Source organism: Stegostoma tigrinum, chromosome 13 (assembly GCF_030684315.1).
Source record: "Stegostoma tigrinum isolate sSteTig4 chromosome 13, sSteTig4.hap1, whole genome shotgun sequence".
NCBI lineage: Eukaryota > Metazoa > Chordata > Chondrichthyes > Orectolobiformes > Stegostomatidae > Stegostoma > Stegostoma tigrinum.
Genome location: NC_081366.1, coordinates 57557106 through 57575737, shown reverse-complemented (window position 1 = coordinate 57575737; position 18632 = coordinate 57557106). Strand labels below are relative to the sequence as shown.

The window sequence follows — 18632 nt, the reverse complement described above, 5'->3', positions numbered from 1 at the left end:
CATGGCAAATGTACAGTGGGGGAGACAGGATGTGGGGGGGGGGGGGGGGGGGGGGGGGTGGAAGTAGTGATGGACGTGAGGGTTCTGGGTGGGATGTTCTTCAGGTGGTCAGCGTGGACTTGATGGGTCAAATGGCCTCTTTCCATATTGTGGTGATTCCATGATTCTACTCTACAGTTAACTGGGTGAACCAAAGGCTGCAGAAATCGTGGAAAACTTGGTTTCTCAAGAGGAGTTAGGGATGAACAATAAATTCTGGCCTTGTCGATAAAATACTCATGCAGATCAAGCATAAAACGAAGATTTAGACATACTCAGACCCACATGCAACATAACACTGCAACATTGATTATCCTGGCGCCAGAAAAACTCAAAATTCCTTTTCGACTTTTCTGACCACAATTTTTCTGTGTGAAGTGGTTTTAGAGAAATTAGAACATGACCAGTCACTAACAATAGCAAGTAAAATGTTATTAAACAAGTGCTGCTGAATCAACAGCTTTCTCTTCCATCTAAATCTCATTGTGATAAGGAAACTGAAAGAGAGAATATTTTAAAAAATGATCCTTAAATATAAGGTAATAACCTTTTCTTTGGTCCTAGGATTTTCTTAAAAAAGCTTCTCACACCAAACAATGGCAAGAAACAGTTTGAAAGAAACTTAATATTATATGCTCCAATCATTAGCATGAAATTAGGCTCAACATAGTACTTAAGAATTGGAAATTCCAGTTTTGATCAGAGATGGTTCATTTCAAAAGTTTCACTGCAATCTCAGTATATGATACTCCAACTAAAATTGATCATCATTTGGCTGAACTCAAAATCTACTGCCAATTACACTCATCAGATTTTCTTAGCAATAAAGTAACACTACTGAATCAAAAATACCTACATTGAAATGGATGGGAGGTAAAGGGCAGAAAATTTCTTCAGATGAGAAGAGATTAGAAGGAAGAATATAGACTTACGAAGAAAGACATCAGTATTACAACTTAGGAAACTGAATGCAAACAAATATCCAGCCTACAACGATACTCATCCTTGTTTTTTTTTCCCCTTTATTCATTCACGAGATGAGGGTGTCATTTCACTGGCCAGGCCAACATTTATTGCTCATTTTGTTAAGAGTCAACCACATTACTGTGGGTCTGGACTCACATGCAGGCCAGACCAGGCAAGGGTGGCAGTTTCCTTCCTTAAAGAACATTAGTGAACCAGATAGGTTTTTCCAACAATCTACAATGGATTCACGGTCATCACTAGATTCTTACTGAATTCAAATTCCATCATCTGCCATGGCAGGACTCCAACCCAGTCCGCAGAACACTATTTGGGTATTTGGATTAACTACTAGGTAATAATTACACTAGGTCATTGCCTACCTGGTTATTTATGAAGGTGATTGAAGTTTCAAATTGGTCTTGCTCACATTGTTCAGAGTTCAATGGCATCCCAATAAATTGCAGTCACAAAATATCCCCAGTTGTAAGAACAAGTGATGAAAATCAATTACAAATTTAAGAATTTCAACCCAATTCTGCTCAACTGCAAAAGGATTTGGTTGATTTTGGAACTCATGATACAAAACCTATTTAAAATTAACAGAGAGAAACAAAAGAATTAAGATGATCATTCCTGAACAGTAAGGTTCAGATTGATCTCTCTGGTGACTTCATTCTTCTGTCCTCCTCTTTGGAAAGTAAATAAGTAAAGTAAAGGAATTGATCATCACCGTTTCTATTGATATCAAAGTCTGAAAGAAGAAATCATCAATGGGGTACAGCATTCAAGGACCAAGAAATGTCTAAAATTAAGGCATAAAAAATAAATTTAAAAAGTGCTTAAAATTGATCTTATGAATTAAATTAGCAATGCAATTGTGGTACATTTCATTGGCCTGTACAAAAAGATGTAAAATTAGATGAAAGAATGACAGAAGGAAACCATTTTTCCCATCATATCTATACCAGCACTCTATCTGAGCGTTAGAACTCTTCTGCCTTTCCCCCATACCCTTATGCGTTTATTTTTATTTGATTAATAATCCATGTTCTCTTGAATGCCTCACAATTGTACCTGCCTCCACTACACTTCCAGGCAGTACAATTCTGACCCTAAGCACTCATGTAAAATGTTTGCCAAGTATGCAAATCACTTATGGGCAAGAAAAGTTTCTCATCTATTCTATCCACATGTATGAATGTCTATCAGATCGCCACCTGGTCTACTTCTCTCAAAAGAGAACAGTCCCAAATCTCCCACCTATCTTCGTAACTGAAGTTCCTCATCCTTTTAACTATGTGTCAGTCTCTTTGACACTTTCCAATGTGTTCACATCCTTCCTATAGTATCATGCTTAGGATTGTACAAAATACTCCAGATGAAATCTAACAAGTTCCCTTGTATAATTCAGCGTAAATGCCGCTTTTGTGTTCTATGCCCAAATAATAAAATTCTAAGAGGCTGTAACACTTCATTCACTGCTCCAATCTACAATGTTCTATCCAAATATATTAGCATGCAGGTGGTAAAGGGGGCAAATGGTACGGTGGCCTTCATTGCGAGAAGTTTCAAGTACAAGAGCAGGAATGTGTAGCTGCAGTCATTGAGGGCCTTGGTTCGGCCACACCAAGAATACCGTGTGCAGTTTTGGTCTCCTTTCTGGAAGAAGGAAGCTCTTGCTCTCAAGGGAGTGCAGTGAAGATTTATCAGGCTGATTCCAGGGATGGTTGGACTAACATATGGAGGGAGAAATTGACTAGGTTAGGATTGTTTGCACTGGAGTTCAAATGAAAGAGGAGAGGATCTCAGAGACTTAGAAAATTCTAACGGGGTAGAGAGGGTAAATGCAGGGAGAATGTTCTTGATGGTGGGCGTGTCCAGAACCAGGGGGTCACAGTCTGAGAATTTGGGGTAGACCATTTAGGACAGAGATGAGGGGACATTTTTTCACCCAAAGAGCGGCAAGCCTGTGGAATTCATTACCACAGGAAATAGTTGAATTCAAAACATTGAATGCATGCAAGAGGTGGCTAGATGTAGCACTTGGGGTGACTGGGATCAAAGGTTATGGGGTGAAAACAGGATTGGGCTATTGAGTTGGATGGCCAGCCATGATTGTGATGAATGGCAGAGCAGGCTTGAAGGGCTGAATGGCTTCCTCCTGCTCTTATTTCCTACAGTTCTATAGTACATCACACTTAGTTGCCCAAATCACCAAAACATTTATGCCCTTTTGGAATGTGATCCCACTTTGCTACACACGGTAATCATCCGGTTTAGCCCATGAACTATAAAATTTCTCTCAAGTCTTGTGTGACACTGTACCAACTGTTTTTTTGAAACTCCAAGTACAACACATCGTCGTCACCCTCATCAATGTCTCCCACTACAACTTCAAAAAAACACCAGTAAGTTAGTTGAACACAGCAGTCCCTTCAGAAATCCATGCTGGCCCTTTTGACACAACTCACCTTACTCCATGTGGCTACTGATGCAATCTCTTAACATTCTAGAAGCTACCTCACTACTGCGCTCAAACTGACTTACAATCTTTTTGAAGAAGGGCTATACGTCTGCATTCCCAGACCTCATGCAGCTCCTGAGTCTAGGAAAGATTAAAAGATTATGGCCAGTGCCCCTGCAATTCCCATTCAGTTTCTTCAATATCTTTGGATGCATTTCATGGCTTAGAAAGGGTGGACGCTGGGAAGTTGTTTCCGTTAGGCGGGAAGACTAGCACCAGTGGGCACAGCCTTAGAACTAGAGGGAGTAAATTTAAAAACGGAAATGAGGAGACATTTCTTCAGCCAGAGAGTGGTGGGCATGTGGAATTCATTGCCACGGAGGGAAGTGGAGGCTGGGACGTTAAATGTCTTCAAGGCAAAGATCGATAAATTCTTGATCTCACAAGGAATCAAGGGCTATGGGGAGAGTGCAGGAAAGTGGAGTTGAAATGCCCATCAGCCATGATTAAATGGCAAGGTGAACTCAATGGGCAAAATGGCCTTACTTCCACTCCTATGGTCTTAGGGTCTTATCTTGCCCCAGTGCTTTGTCAATTTTAAGTATTACTAGCCCATCTAAACAATTCTGAATTTTTCTACTAATACAGTTTTCTTTGTCAGTATGGCCTGGGTGGCTTTTATCTCCTTGGTAATGACAGATGCGTCGTCCAGGCTCAAAAAGCTAAATGGCCTACTCTTGCACCTATTTTGTTTTCTTTTCCATTTTTCCCTGCATATGCAAGTCCCTCTTTTGGTTAATAATCAATCATATTCCTCTTTTTACTACATCTGTGCTCAACGATGACTTTCGGATTCTTGGTCACAAGTCCATTCCCACAATGCAACTTCTCTTTAAAATACTTTTTAACCTTCCCTCAGAATCCTCTGAACGTGTGCTTGACCTGACACAAGCACATATTATTTCTTTGATTTCCAACTCCTTTTTCATCCTGTGGTTTGTCCACCTTTTTAGAAGGAACATGCCTCGCCTGTATCCTAATCATTTCCTCTTTGAAAGTAACCCACGTTTGTTGAGAGCTGTTCCCAACAACACTTGTTCCAGCCTGTCTGGCCCAACTGTTTCCTTGCTCATTGAAGTCAACGCTTCTGCAGTTAACTGTCCTTGCTCTAGATTACCTTTTGTTCTTATCTATTAACAAACTTTATTTAAAATACTCCATTCAAACATATGCAGCATAATCCTAATTTAGGCTTTATTTATTCCCTCACCAACTTCACTCACTGACTACTCTATATACTTATCCTCTCTGTCCCTAAGTAAATCTGTTTCCTGCTATGCCTTTCTAATATTCCTTCTAATTCCCACGCAGCTGTGGAGTTAATTTAACCCATCCCCACCAACAGCACTAGCAAAATCACCCAACAGGAAACTCAATCCCAACTCTATTCAAGTGCAACCTGTCTGGTTTGTAAAAGCCCAGCTTTCCTTAATCTAAAAACCAATGCCGGGAATCGAAAACCCATACTCTTGCAACTATTTTTTCCAGCCATACATTTATCATTTCATTGCTGTGCTCACTTGCATGTGGCACTGGAATACCCTTGAGGTCTTGCTTAATAATTTTCTTCTTATTTCTCCCAATCCTGATGGTGGAACCTTACCCCTCTTCTTACCCGAGTCATTGGTAAGAATGTGGACAGAACCTCTGGCAGTTCACCACTCCCCGCGACCGCTCTAACATCTTCAATTTTGGCACAAGAAAGCAACATACAATCCAGGAGCCACATTTACTGCCACAAAAGTGCATGTCTATTCACCTAACTAATGATTCTCCTGTCACTATTCCTTCTCTTATCTTTCTCACATCCTGAACAACCAAGCTGTTTGTACTGCCATAAAATTGGCTTTGACTGTGCTTGAGGAACCAAGCGCAAAAAAAGCCTCCAAAATGGAAAAAAAAGATTGAGAAGGGGACTGAGGATTGCGTCTCTGATCTTTCTGCCTCCAAACCTCATTTTCCAGCTTAAGTTGTGTTAAATGATATAGTTCCACAACCTAAACTTGCAAAGTAACAGGTTTGAAAAATTAAGCTGAAATGGTCTTTACTATGAGAATACACAATATTAAAACCAGCTTAAGTGTCATACCATATTTTTGATTAGTTTAGTTTTATTTCTTAAGTCGCAGAGAGAATGAGGAGGTCGGGTGAGTGAGCGAACGAACCAACAAGGACGGTGAGCGAGGGCAGGCATGAGAAAGGACAGGATAGAATGGGTAGGTGAGAGAAAAGGAAGGATTAAAGCCAGTTAATGAGATTGCAAAGAGGAAGAGAGAAACAGCAAGCAAATGAGCTCATGGATTCCACCTTAATGATTAAACCGGAGGCTTTGTGAATTTTACAAATAAAAACAGACAATATTGATTCTACAAAAATATTGAATTATTTCATGTGAAGATTTTGTAAATAATTTGAGGATCAGCAAATGTTTCAAAAGTTATAGCTAGGATGAACTGAAACCTTAGATTAGGACGACTCAGATTTGACTACTATTACTGCGGATATGAGAGATTTGTAAAGCCACGAAGAACTGAAAAGGCCCTGCAACTTTACAGCAACCACACATGCAAATTAGATGCATCATATTCAGACATAATTTACATTCATTGTTGGCAGAACAAAAATTAGATGCGCAGGGAATTTGTCACAGACAATTATTGCCTCCTCTAATCATACATTAGTTATCAAAACAACCCCATTAAAAAAAAGCCTTCAAAATATAACAACAGAGAACAGGGTCAACATTTATCTTTCGATAAAATAAAAAAAAACTTAAGAAACTTGCACGTATAAAGTTTGCTTAGAAGAAAGAATGAGAGCAGAGGTTCCCAAGTGCGGTCATGTGCTGATATTTTGAAAGCATGAGCCTGCTGTAGAGCTCTGACCAAGTTATAACGGCAGTACACCCATAAAATGCAGTGGCAGCAATGGCAGGTCAGAGACTTGAAATAGTGTGGCAACTGACTTGCCAAAGCCTGTCTACCATCTACAAAGTATATGTCAGGAGTATGATGAAACACTCCCCATTTGCCAGGAAGGCTGCAGCTCAACACAAGATGATTGACACGATTCTGGACAAAACAGTTCACTTGATTGGCACTGCATCCACAAGCATCTACTCTCTCCATCACCAAACTCATAGTACATACGGCTACATAAAGATGCGCTGCAGAAATGCAAGGATCCTCAGACAGCACATTCCAAATCCACAACAACTTCCATCCAGAAGAACAAAGGCAGCAGCCAAAAGGGAACACCAGCACCTACAATTTGCCCTCCAAGCCACTCACCATACTGACTCAAATATATTCACCATTCCTTCACCATTGCTGGGTCAAAAACCTGGGATTTCCTGCACAATGGCACCGAGTCCACTCACAGCAGGTGGACTGCAGCAATTCAAGAAGACAGCTCACCACCACCTTTGCAAGGGCAACTAGGGACAGGCAATAAAGGCTTGCCAGCCAGCAACACACACACCCCAAAAAATGAATAAATACAAACACTCACTATTTTCGCAAAATGGTTGTAACTTTCGAACTTCAAAATTGGATTACAAAGGGAAACCATTCAGGGAAACTGCAAATTAGGGCCATCAAATGGATTGGGAATCTGGGTCAAAAGGAAAGATTTAGCCTCTGAGATTTCGCAGTATTTGAATATGACCTTTTGATATGAAGATGACATAGGAGTGCAACTTGCAAAGAGACTTGTACAACCAGTCAATGACAGCAACCAGTGTAAATTGTCCATGTGTCCCTTCACTGAGCTTGCATTTTAGATCTGATAATTTAAGAAATTGCATCCAGGCACAAATATGTGTTGATGCCAAAAGATGGCAAATGCTGAGACACCTGGTTTGCGACAGTATATGCATATTCAAGAAATTGAAAAACCACCAACATATGTGCAGATGGAAAATTACAAAATATTCCATGGCTTAAAAGTGTAAGTAAAATTATTCAATAGCCAATTAGTATTTTTAACTGGATCTCCAAGATCTAGTTACAATTTCAACGTAAAATAAGTTTATAAAATTAAGTGCCCATACTATCATTTGTCAGTGTAGTTACCAGTAATGCTGCAAATACCTTCTCACATTTCATTTTAGTATCTGGGTTGTGCGTGCTATCCTCAGCAACATTTCATTAGTGTTACAGTGCTACTATTTTAACACTGATATTACTTGCACTGTTAGCAATACTACCAAATTTTACCAGGGCTACTTAATGCAAGTCTAGTATTTGGCCTTTTGCATCCAAAAGTACTGCGCAGTATAGAAACAATTTTGTGATCAGAGATAATGGGAACTGCAGATGCTGGAGAATCCAAGATAACAAAAGTGTGAAACTGGATGAACACAGCAGGCCAAGCAGCTTCTTAGGAGCACAAAAGCTGACATTTTGGGCCTAGACCCTTCACAGACAGGGATGGGGACAGGGTTCTGAAATAAATAGGGAGAGAGGGGGAGGCGGACCGAAGATGGGTAGAGGAGAAGATAGGTGGAGAGGGCAGTATAGGTGGGGAGGGGATAGATCAGTCTGGGGAGGACGGACAGGTCAAGGAGGCGGGATGAGGTTAGTAGGTAGGAAATGGAGGTGCGGCTTGAGGTGGGAGGAGGGGATAGGTAAGAGGAAGAACAGGTGAGGGAGGTGGGGGCAAGCTGGGCTGGTTTTGGGATGCAGTGGGGGGAGGGGAGGTTTTGAAGCTTGTGAAATCCACATTGATGCCATTGGGCTGCAGGGTTCCCAAGCAGACTATGAGTTGCATTCCTGCAACCTTCGGGTGGCATCATTATGGCACTGCAGGAGGCCCAGGATGGAACCGCTCGGTTCGCAACAAACAATTGCACCTCCCAGTCGCGAACCACTTTAACACCCCCTCCCATTCCTTAGACGACATGTCCATCCTGGGCCTCCTGCAGTGCCATAATGATGCCACCCGAAGGTTGCAGGAACAGCAACTCATATTCGGCTTGGGAACCCTGCAGTCCAATGGTATCAATGTGGACTTCACAAGCTTCAAAATCTCCCCTTGCCCACTGCATCCCAAAACCAGCCCTGCTCATCCCCTCCCCCCACTGCATCCCAAAACCAGCCCTGCTTGACCCCACCTCCCTAACCTGTTCTTCCTCTCACTTATCCCCTCCTCAAGCCGCACCTCCATTTCCTACCTACTAACCTCATCCAACTTCCTTAACCTGTCCGTCCTCCCCGGACTGACCTATCCCCTATCTCCCCACCTATGCTGTCCTCTCCACCTGTCTTCTCCTCTATTCATCTTTGGTCCGCCGCCTCCCCCCCCGCCTCCCTATTTATTTCAGGACCCTCACCCCATCCCCCTCTCTGATGAAGGGTCTAGGCCCGAAACATCAGCTTTTGTGCTCCTAAGATGCTGCTTGGCTTGCTGTGTTCATCCAGCTTCACACTTTATTATCTTAGAAACAATTTTGTGCTGGGTTTACTTCAAATATTCAACACGCAACTCGAGTAAGGCATACTGTTCGTGCAGCATCTCCAATGATGAGTTTTCTTTAAAATTATGTATCCAAAATGTCTGTCGCAAATGAGTGCAAATTGAGTTTACTGTACCTAAAATCCTTGAACATGCTTAACTGCTTCATCATATTCATTAGATAAATGTTGAGAATTGGCATGGGAATCAACTCAATACTTAGCAGTAAAATAAAAAGCAAAACACTGTTAATCCTGGAATTCTGAAATAAAGGCCAAAAATTTTGTTAACATGCAAAAACTAGGTAGCAAAGACAGAAAAATAGTGGGAAGAATTTGAACTGATGAACGTTCATCGTAAATCTCTGCTTTTAAAGGTGTGTCAGTTCTGATTACTAGAAAGGCTAACTAAAGACTCAACTTGCAGTTTCCATTGACAGACTTCATCATTCCTAAATCTCACTGAATATTCTCAAGTGACAATTTGCTCGAGGAACTTAGAATTTTCTCAGGAGTCAATGGAGTATGATAAACCTTTGCCTGATATTCTCTCATGAATTTCTCCAAGGTTCTGCAGTAAAGCCAAGATGACAATGCGCACCAATCCTTCTTTCCAATATGATTGCAAATAATCTGTTTAGCTGTGATAGTTCTACAACTTGTGCAGTCACTTAAAATTTCTTTTTGTGTTAATTCATACCTGACTGAACAACCACATCCTTGTCTTAGTTGTAGCCACAGTGCCCCTAAACTGGATCATAATATGAATCACCAATGGTAAATTTTGTAAAATACTTAGGCATGAACTCTTATGTCCAATGAAATTCTTTTTGAAACTCTCAAGAAACTGAATAAGCAATATTAATCACTAAAGAACATCCTTTATCAGATTGAGACATGAATTAAACAAAGCAAAACTGTATGGTTACTTTTTAAATCAGAGGTGTTGGCAAAATTTCTAGAGATCATTGTCGTGAAATCTTTAGTTTCCTGCATTCAAAATGTGATTTCTACAGTTAATAGGAGAACTTTCTTTTTATATGGTGCCATTCACAGATTCTCAAGACATCCAAATGTTCCCAACAGCTAGCTAATTAAGTGTTGCTAGGTGAGGAAAGACTGTAGCTAATTTGGATACAGCAAGGATAGACCAATGATAGAGACAAATGACTAGATTATTTTGTTTGTGGCGTTAGTTGTAAGATAAATGTTATTCACAATACCAAAAAAACTAAAACAGAAACCTTAGTAGGTCTGACAGCACCTGTAGACAGTAAGAGTTAGCGTTCTGGATCAAGTGGCCTTTCTTCAAAACTAACTGCAGCTAGGAAAAGATAGGTATATACCCTGAAGATGGATTTCTTTTTGGTGGGGGGGGGGGGGCGCGAAGCGATCGGAGAGAGTAGAAAAATAGTTGGGCAGACAAAGGATATGCAACGGGGAGAATCAAAGCTGCCAATGGGGACCACAAGGATTGCAGCTTCCACGACAAGAAGGCCTGGTGTGTGGAGGGAGGGGTAAGGACACAGGAGAAGGTGCTCAGTTCTCTAAAATTATTGAATTTGATACAGCCCTAAAGGTTGCAGGATGTCCAAAATGAGATGCTGTTCTTCCAGCTTCTGCAGAGCTTCACTGCATCAAGCTCGAGAGAGAGAGATACTGGCCAGAGAACAGAGTGGTGTGTTGAAGTAACAGGCGAAAATAAACGCGATCATTTTGGCAGACAGAATATAGATGTTCTGCAAAGGAAATAGTCTGCATTTTGTCTCCCCCAATGTAGAGGAAACTATATTGTGAGCATTGAGTGCAGTAAACTGATTGTAGCACATTTTGAAATAGTTTATATGGATTTTAAAACATTTTTGACAAGGATCTTTTGACATGACAGACCACTTGGGAAAGCAAAACTCCACAGGTTCCTAGGGAAAGTTGGAAGTTGAAACTAAGACTGACAGTGTCTTATAACTTGTTTCTTGCACTATGAGCTTAGTGGCCTTCACGTGTGACATAAACTTTCTACGTTCTTATGGCAAAATGAGAAGGCCAATAATCAAACATGCATAGATTTTGAATCAATTTGGAAGAAATTAGGAGAAAACTACAACAAAAACATTTGACAAGTTTGGTCAATGAGTGCTCCTGAACCAGGGTTTTGAATATTAATTGTTTAGTTCATCTAGTTTATTCATGATGTAGCTCAGAATAGAAAATTAAATTCAGTCTCTGGTTTGTTACAAGTCAGTTGAGGCCAGCAAGGATGCAGCATCAACATCCCAAAGACTTTAATACCTTGGGTTAGGGACGTTAGAGAAAAATGATAAATATCGTGGAGTTCCTGATAACTATGCAGCGGCCTTTGCTGAAAGTGAACTTGCAAATATCAGAGAAGGCAAGATTATGTTTGAGTGCCATTACGCACACGACTATGTTTACCCTGGTAAACAGTATGCACAGATCATACATCATTAAGTATAATACCATTGCAAGTAACACCATTGCAAGGATTTAGAAACGGGATGGCAGTGAAAAATTTAAAAAATGCACATAATCTCATTTCTTTGCCAGCGTATTTAATCATCTAAATACTGTTAAGTTCCAATATAAAACTAGCCAAAGCATACAAATATGCTGGTGAACACAAGTATTTCTATAAAACAAATTAATATACAAAATTAATCTATAGCTTAAAAAGTCAAAGTCATACACAGCCGTTTTGCCATAATATTTTCAAATTTTTAAAATTGATATGTACTAATAATAGAAAATTACTATTTCCATGAAATCAGACAAAATGAGAAATTTTATTCAGGAGTGTTTCTGCATCCTAAAAAATAAGGAGGCAAATTGTATAAGTAAACTTCTATTCAATTTTATATTCAGGTCAGGGGACTTATACCTGAAAGCTATTTGCTTACTATAGATTTTATTTAAAAACTAGACAGGAATTTAGCACAACAATAAATAATCTGCTACATTATTGTATTGATAGACAACTCTAGACAAATATTATATCCAATACTTCCCCTTTTATTTATTAGTCATTTTCAATGCTTCAATGTCTGTTTCATCCAATTTGCAGACTGCATGCAGCATGAAGCTCATCATCATGCCACTGAAAAGCCCAAAAACATTGCACGTCACAAGCTTACGCCAGCCTGCCACCAATCTGCAAGTCTGCGCTCTTGCAGTACCAGCACAGTTCTCCTTTCCAAAGGAGCTTTCAGTCAACGTGTTCACACTGCTAGCTAGTCTCTGTACAAGTACTTCATTAACATCAACAAGTTAAGGATAGGACCACCAGCTGTGCAGGCAAAGGTTTGGGCTTCAACTAGTCAATTGAACGGGCAGGTAAAGAAAATGTGTGTTTTCATTCATTCTCGAGAAAAAATTCTATAGTTCTACGCCTGTGGAAATCAAAGCAGGGCAAGGGCAAAGCGTTGGGAGGAAATGTTACAGCTGCGATAGGTGAAGATTTGTTACGGCATTTTTCCTTTTGCTTTCAACTGGAATACTCGCCATTGTCTTGTGTGAAAGGAAACAGAAATCCTTTTTGTTTCGCATCTTTTCAAAATCTGCCTCTTCCATTGGAACTTCTTTCCAGCTCACTGCTCGAGGAGTCTGAACAGAAGGATAGTTGAATGCAGTCTCCAATGTGCAGAAAAGAATGGGTAAGTGTTTGTTTTTGAAAATCCCATTTCATAAGACAGGAAGGGAGACACAGGGGTTTGGGGGGGATGAAGGGGGAAGGAGCAGCAAATTACTTTGTGTGTCGAAAGCACAGAACGATTCTCAGATTTAAAAACAAGATCACATCTGACAATTCTATGATCATTAGCTACAGAGCTTTTGTGGGGGAGGGGTATGAAGCACCTAAATCACCATATACGATGTACTGTTCAGGCTGGAAACCTAAATGAATTTCATTTGATTGCCACCTACAGGTTTGCATTCGAAGTGGCCATTGGGGGGGCCAACAACGGTGGCAGTGTGTGTGATGAGCATGCTGTTGAAAATGCTGCCTGCCTCAGGCACAGCATGTCCACAAAAATGCAGATGCGAGGAGCTGTTCTTTTATTGCGATTCCCAAGGTTTTCAAGGAGTACCCGATAATGTCTCCCACGGGTCTATTGGCTTGTCGCTCAGGCACAATACTTTCGTTGAACTGCAAAATGATCAGTTTACAAAATTCAGCCAACTTACATGGCTCTATTTAGATCACAACCAGATTTCTGTTATTCAAGTGGATGCCTTCCAAGGACTATATAAACTCAAAGAATTAATCCTCAGCTACAACAGGATTGTGCGACTGGCAAATACTACATTCAGCCAACTGATTAACTTGCAGAATCTGGACCTATCATTTAATCAAATTACTTCTCTGCAACCAGAGCAATTCCATAGCTTACGTAAACTTCAAACACTGCATCTACGTTCAAATTCACTAAGGACCATTCCTGTCAGGGTTTTCTGGGACTGCCAAAGCTTAGAGTTTTTGGATATAAGCAACAATCGTTTGCGAAGCCTAGCTCGTAATGGTTTTGCAGGATTAATCAAACTCAAGGAGCTTCACCTAGAGCACAACCAACTGACAAAGATTAATTTTGCTCATTTCCCTCGGCTAATCAGTCTCCAAACACTATTTTTACAGTGGAACAAAATTAGCATCCTGCTATGTGGAATGGAATGGACTTGGGACACACTGGAAAAGCTTGATGTAACTGGAAATGAGATTAGAACAATTGAGCCTAATGTTTTCTTAACAATGCCAAACCTAAAGATACTTCTGATGGATTCAAATAAGCTTACCACACTGAGTGCCCAGATTGTTAATTCATGGAAATCTTTAACTCACATTGGTCTTTCTGGTAACATGTGGGTTTGTAACAAAAATATTTGTGCCCTGGCCTCCTGGCTAAGCAGTTTCCAAGGTCGATGGGAGAATTCAATGGTTTGTGCTAGCCCACAGCACACACAAGGCGAGGACATCTTAGATGCTGTTCATGGATTTCAAATCTGCAGTAATCTTTCAGCAACCACCACACAAATAACTACTGGCTATACAGACTCTACACAGCTATCAGAATCCACTGAATATGCAACAGAATTAATGTCGACTGGCTCCAGTACAGAGGATACTGAAAATCCCACTATAGAAACAACTACTGAAGACTTCCTTGAGCCTGATAACACTCTCTTTACTCACAGGATAATAACTGGAACAATGGCTCTATTGTTCTCTTTTTTTCTCATTATCCTAGTGGTGTATATATCACGGAAATGCTGCCCCCCTACTCTAAGACGCATAAGGCATTGCTCCATGATGCAACACCGGAGGCAAATTCGCCACCAAGCCAGGCAACCCATGGCAGATTTATCCACACAAGTACCCTATAATGAATATGAGCCCACCCACGAGGAAGGCGCACTGGTGATCATAAATGGTTACGGACAATGCAAGTGTCAGCAGCTGCCTTATAAAGAATGTGAAGTATAAATTTCTGAGCTCATGTAACCATCATTCAGTTTAAGAAATGGGAAATCTGTGAGTAAAATCTTTTAACTACAGAATCGAACTTTAATATTTTTTATTTGCAGAATAAAGTTACCAAAATTCTGGCACTGGCTCTGTTACTCTAAATTGTACTTGATGCTATTAATGAAGGTTAGTTTAGATTTTTCAACCTAAATTTGCTCATGTCATACACTTAAATTTATTTTTGTTATAATTAGTTGGTTGGTGGAAGAAGTTACTTCAGTAATTGTTTCACAATACAGCGTTTTTAAAAGACATACTTGAAAACATGTTAAAAGAAAATCAAATTTTCTTAGCCATGTAAATTGATGCAGACAGTCTGTCACTAAAAGATTAAACTTTCTAATGTCCTTGGCATCATCCACACCACACAAAGATAAGTCAGCTACTACAATTTATTAAATAACAGGTTCAGTTTGAAACCGTGTCCATTCTGTTTCATAAGGTAGAAACCAAGAAGAATTAATGGTCAACTGTTTTTGAGATGTCAAAATGTAAAACAGATTTTTTGTGCTCTGTACTGACAGGGTAAGTGAAGCTTTTGCTTGTTTAGTTCATCAACTAGCTTTACAATTAAGTAAGGTACATTAACATGGCTAACAGCTAGCTGTGCTTTCATAGAAGTAGTCATGAAACTTAGTCATACAATAATTTTGCTCTCCTCAACCTTGAATATGAGACAAGTTATAAAGCTAAATACAATGACCCAGGGATTATAAAACCATCCAAACTGTAGTTCATATTTTTAGAAGAACCTCTTGAAGTTCTCATTGTTAGAACTATTGTTACTCAAGACATTTAACTGCAGGTTAGCAATTTGTTGCCATATCCAGATGGCACACTACATGAAGTAAATACATAAAGCAATGTTCAACTGGTTGATTCAACAAAGGAGCTGCCACTTGGACTTCAGTCAAATTACAGAAGAAAACAAAAATATGTTCATGCCCTTGAGTGACAACTGAATGCATTACAGAAATATAATGCAATCAAAACCTCTTAATTTTGATTGAATGTCAATTTTATCAATGCCGCTTACTGCTGCTCACTCAGGAAAGAACGTTATAAGGTATGTAATTTCTGTTGTCAAGGGAGGGGTGATGAGGAAGACACTTTGAAATTCTATGAAACACCAGCCCAGCTCAACCATCTCATCAGCTGCTACACTTGCTGCGTTCAACTGCGGTGACAGTCAGTTTCAAGGTGTAATGAGCTAGAGTGGGCATAGAATCAAAGCAATGCAAGCAAACGTCAGTGTAAAGGCAGGAATTAAGTATCATCAAGCAAGAGTCAAAGAACATAGGGAAGGGAAGAAAATAAAAACCATGAGAAAGACAGGCCCACTAGTTTTTAAATCAAGGGTTCAAACTCAAAGTAACCATATCTTTGTAGTACAATGCTGCCCCCTTTATGCAAGCAGTTTAAAAATAAAGTAATATAAAACAAAGTACTGAATTGGCAATGATAAACTGCATACCTGTCTCCTTTGGGTTAGTACTTATAATATGTTTTTATATATGGGTGAAAACAGGTCTAATTTCTGCTACATCTTATAGTCTTAGACAGCAACACCATGAAACACATCTAAACAGTGTCCTTTATTTCACAGAACCATGCTGAAATCTAGCCAATGTTTAATTTCTATGCCTTTGGTATGAATTAAATCCCAGCTTAAAACATAAACCTGAAAAACCCATTAGATCAGTGCGATTAATCAAATCAGCATTCTCTCCTCTGTGTAATTTGATCTTAATATCCAAAGCATTAGTATCCACATTGGAGAAACCAAGCAAAGGCTTGGGGACCACTTTGTGGAACATCTACGTTTGGTTTGCGACAAACAACTGCACCTCCCAGTTGCAAACCATTTCAATGTTCTTTCCCACTCCTTGCGCGACATGTCCATCCTGCAGTGCCACAGCGATGCCACCCAAAGGTTGCGGGAACAGCATCTCATATTCCACTTGGGAACCCTGCAGCCCAATGGTATCAATGTGGACTTCACAAGCTTCAAAATCTCATCTCCTGACCATATCCAAAAACCAGTCCAGCTCATCCCCGCCTCCCTGCTCCTCTGATGCTGCTTGGCCTGCTGTGTTCATCCAGCTCTACACCTTGTTATCTCAGTATCCAAAGCGGCTTTTCATTGAAGATTACCAGGAACTTCACCAAGAATTCTCCTTTCCTACCCCAAATTCTTAACACTGAATTTCTACAGATCCTGAAGCAAGGATTCTGGAATCAACAGAAATGTAACAAATGCACCGATTGATCAAAGTACATTGCACATGATGCTCTGTAATTTAGCAGAATACTGGATTCTCAAGAGAAAAAGTGGGAGATGCTAACCACATGGACTTCAGCAAGGAGTTCAATAAGACTTTGATTAGTAGATTAGATCACGTGAAATCCAGGAGACCTAGCCAAATGGAAACAGAATTGGTTTTAAGTTAGGAGACAGAGGATGATGGTAGAGGGCTGTTTTTCAGACTGGAGGCCTTGTGACCATCATTGAACTACAAGGATCGCTGCTGGGTCTACAGCTTTTTGTTGTTTATATAAATGATTTGGATGTGAATATAGGAGGTTAGTAAGTTTGCAGATGACATCAAATTCGGGTGGTGGATCATAAAAAAGGCCGTCTCAGAGTACAACTGGACCTCGAATGCGTAGGCCAATGGACCAAGGAGAGGCAGAGCAAGTTTAATTTAGATGAACGTGAGGTATTGTATTTTTGTAAGGCAAAACAGGGCAGGGTTTATGCAATTAATCACAGGGCCTAGGCAGTGTTGCCGAACAGAAAGACCTAGTGATGCTATGTATAGTTCCTTGAAAGTGGAATGGCATGTGTACAGGGTGCTGAAAAAGGTGTTTGGCACATTTGCTTTTATTGGTCAATGCATTGAGTCTAGGAGTTAGGATGTTATGTATATGACACTGATGAGGCCAGTTTTAGAATACTATGTTCAATTCTAGTCTCCTGCTATAGGAACCATGTTGTGAAACTTGCAAATCTCTTTGAATCCTTTCAAGGATGTTGCCAGAATTGGAGCATTTACGTTATATAAACAGGGTGGATTGGCTGGGGCTTTTCGTCTGGAGCGGTGGTGGAAGGCTGGCCTTTTAATAGTTAATAAAGTAATAAGCAGCATGACTAGGGTGAACAGCCATGATCTTTTTCCCAGAATGGGGGAGTACAAAATTAGACAGCATAGGTTTAAGGTGAGAGGAGAAAGATTTAAAAGGGACCTAATGGGCCACTTTTTCCACACAGAGGGCTCTGTGTTTCTGGAAGGAGCTGCCAGTGGAAATGGTGAAGGCTGGTACAATACAACATTTAAAAGCCATCTGGATGGGTATATGAGAAGGAAGAGTTTAGACGATCTGGACCAAATGCTGCCAAATTGGGTTAGATCAGTTTAGGACATCTGGTTGGTGCAAAAGAGTTGGAAGGTTCTGTTTCTATGCTGTACCATTCTATGAGTCTATACCACTGAACTGTTAAAGTCTATTGATCTTACATTAACACCAGCACATTTCATCTTGAATCCATGTTACACCCGACAGAAAAGAATTAAAATTATTGCCTTCTTTACACTGCTTAGAATTATTTCCAGGTTCTGTGCTGTATATTGCTATGCCTCAGTTACAATGAAGGCCAATTCTGTGGTCAGCAATGAACACCAACACTGATAACCACAGCTGGCACATGGAACTCTTCCAACAACAGAACCTAAAATTGTCTAACAATTCTCATTCGGTTTAATGTTCACTCATCCCGATCCTGCGTTGTGACTCCCTAAGCATTTGTTAGACAAGCATAGAAATATTGCTAAAATTACTTTGGAGAATCTTTACACTACGTGAACTACCTTCTCTTCATTTTCTTGGTTGAGAAACAAAAGATTTTTCTAGTTTATGCAGTTGATAAATCAGCCAAGTACAGCTAATAGAAATACTAGACACACAGTTAATAATACAGGCATGTTGATCCTAGAATTTTTTTTTATTGCCAAGGTCTAAACTGCAACATTCATGAAAGTCGTATCTGCGAAGAGATGATGTTTATTCCTACCAGCAGAGTAATTTTTTAACACCAAATTAAAACTTTCAGTAG

The 18632-nt window shown here is 40.0% G+C and overlaps 2 protein-coding genes across 2 annotated transcripts in view; one reads left to right on the top strand and one right to left on the bottom strand.

Annotated features, from left to right (window-relative positions):
- Nucleotides 1-18632, bottom strand: part of ctnna1 (catenin (cadherin-associated protein), alpha 1) — a 155318-nt gene that overhangs the window by 51912 nt on the left and 84774 nt on the right. The window lies entirely within an intron of this gene.
- Nucleotides 12151-14587, top strand: lrrtm2 (leucine rich repeat transmembrane neuronal 2). Its single transcript, XM_048543293.2, has 2 exons — nucleotides 12151-12650; nucleotides 12924-14587. Exons 1-2 carry the CDS (start codon nucleotides 12647-12649, stop codon nucleotides 14474-14476), a joined length of 1557 nt encoding a protein of 518 aa, XP_048399250.1. The 5' UTR covers nucleotides 12151-12646; the 3' UTR covers nucleotides 14477-14587.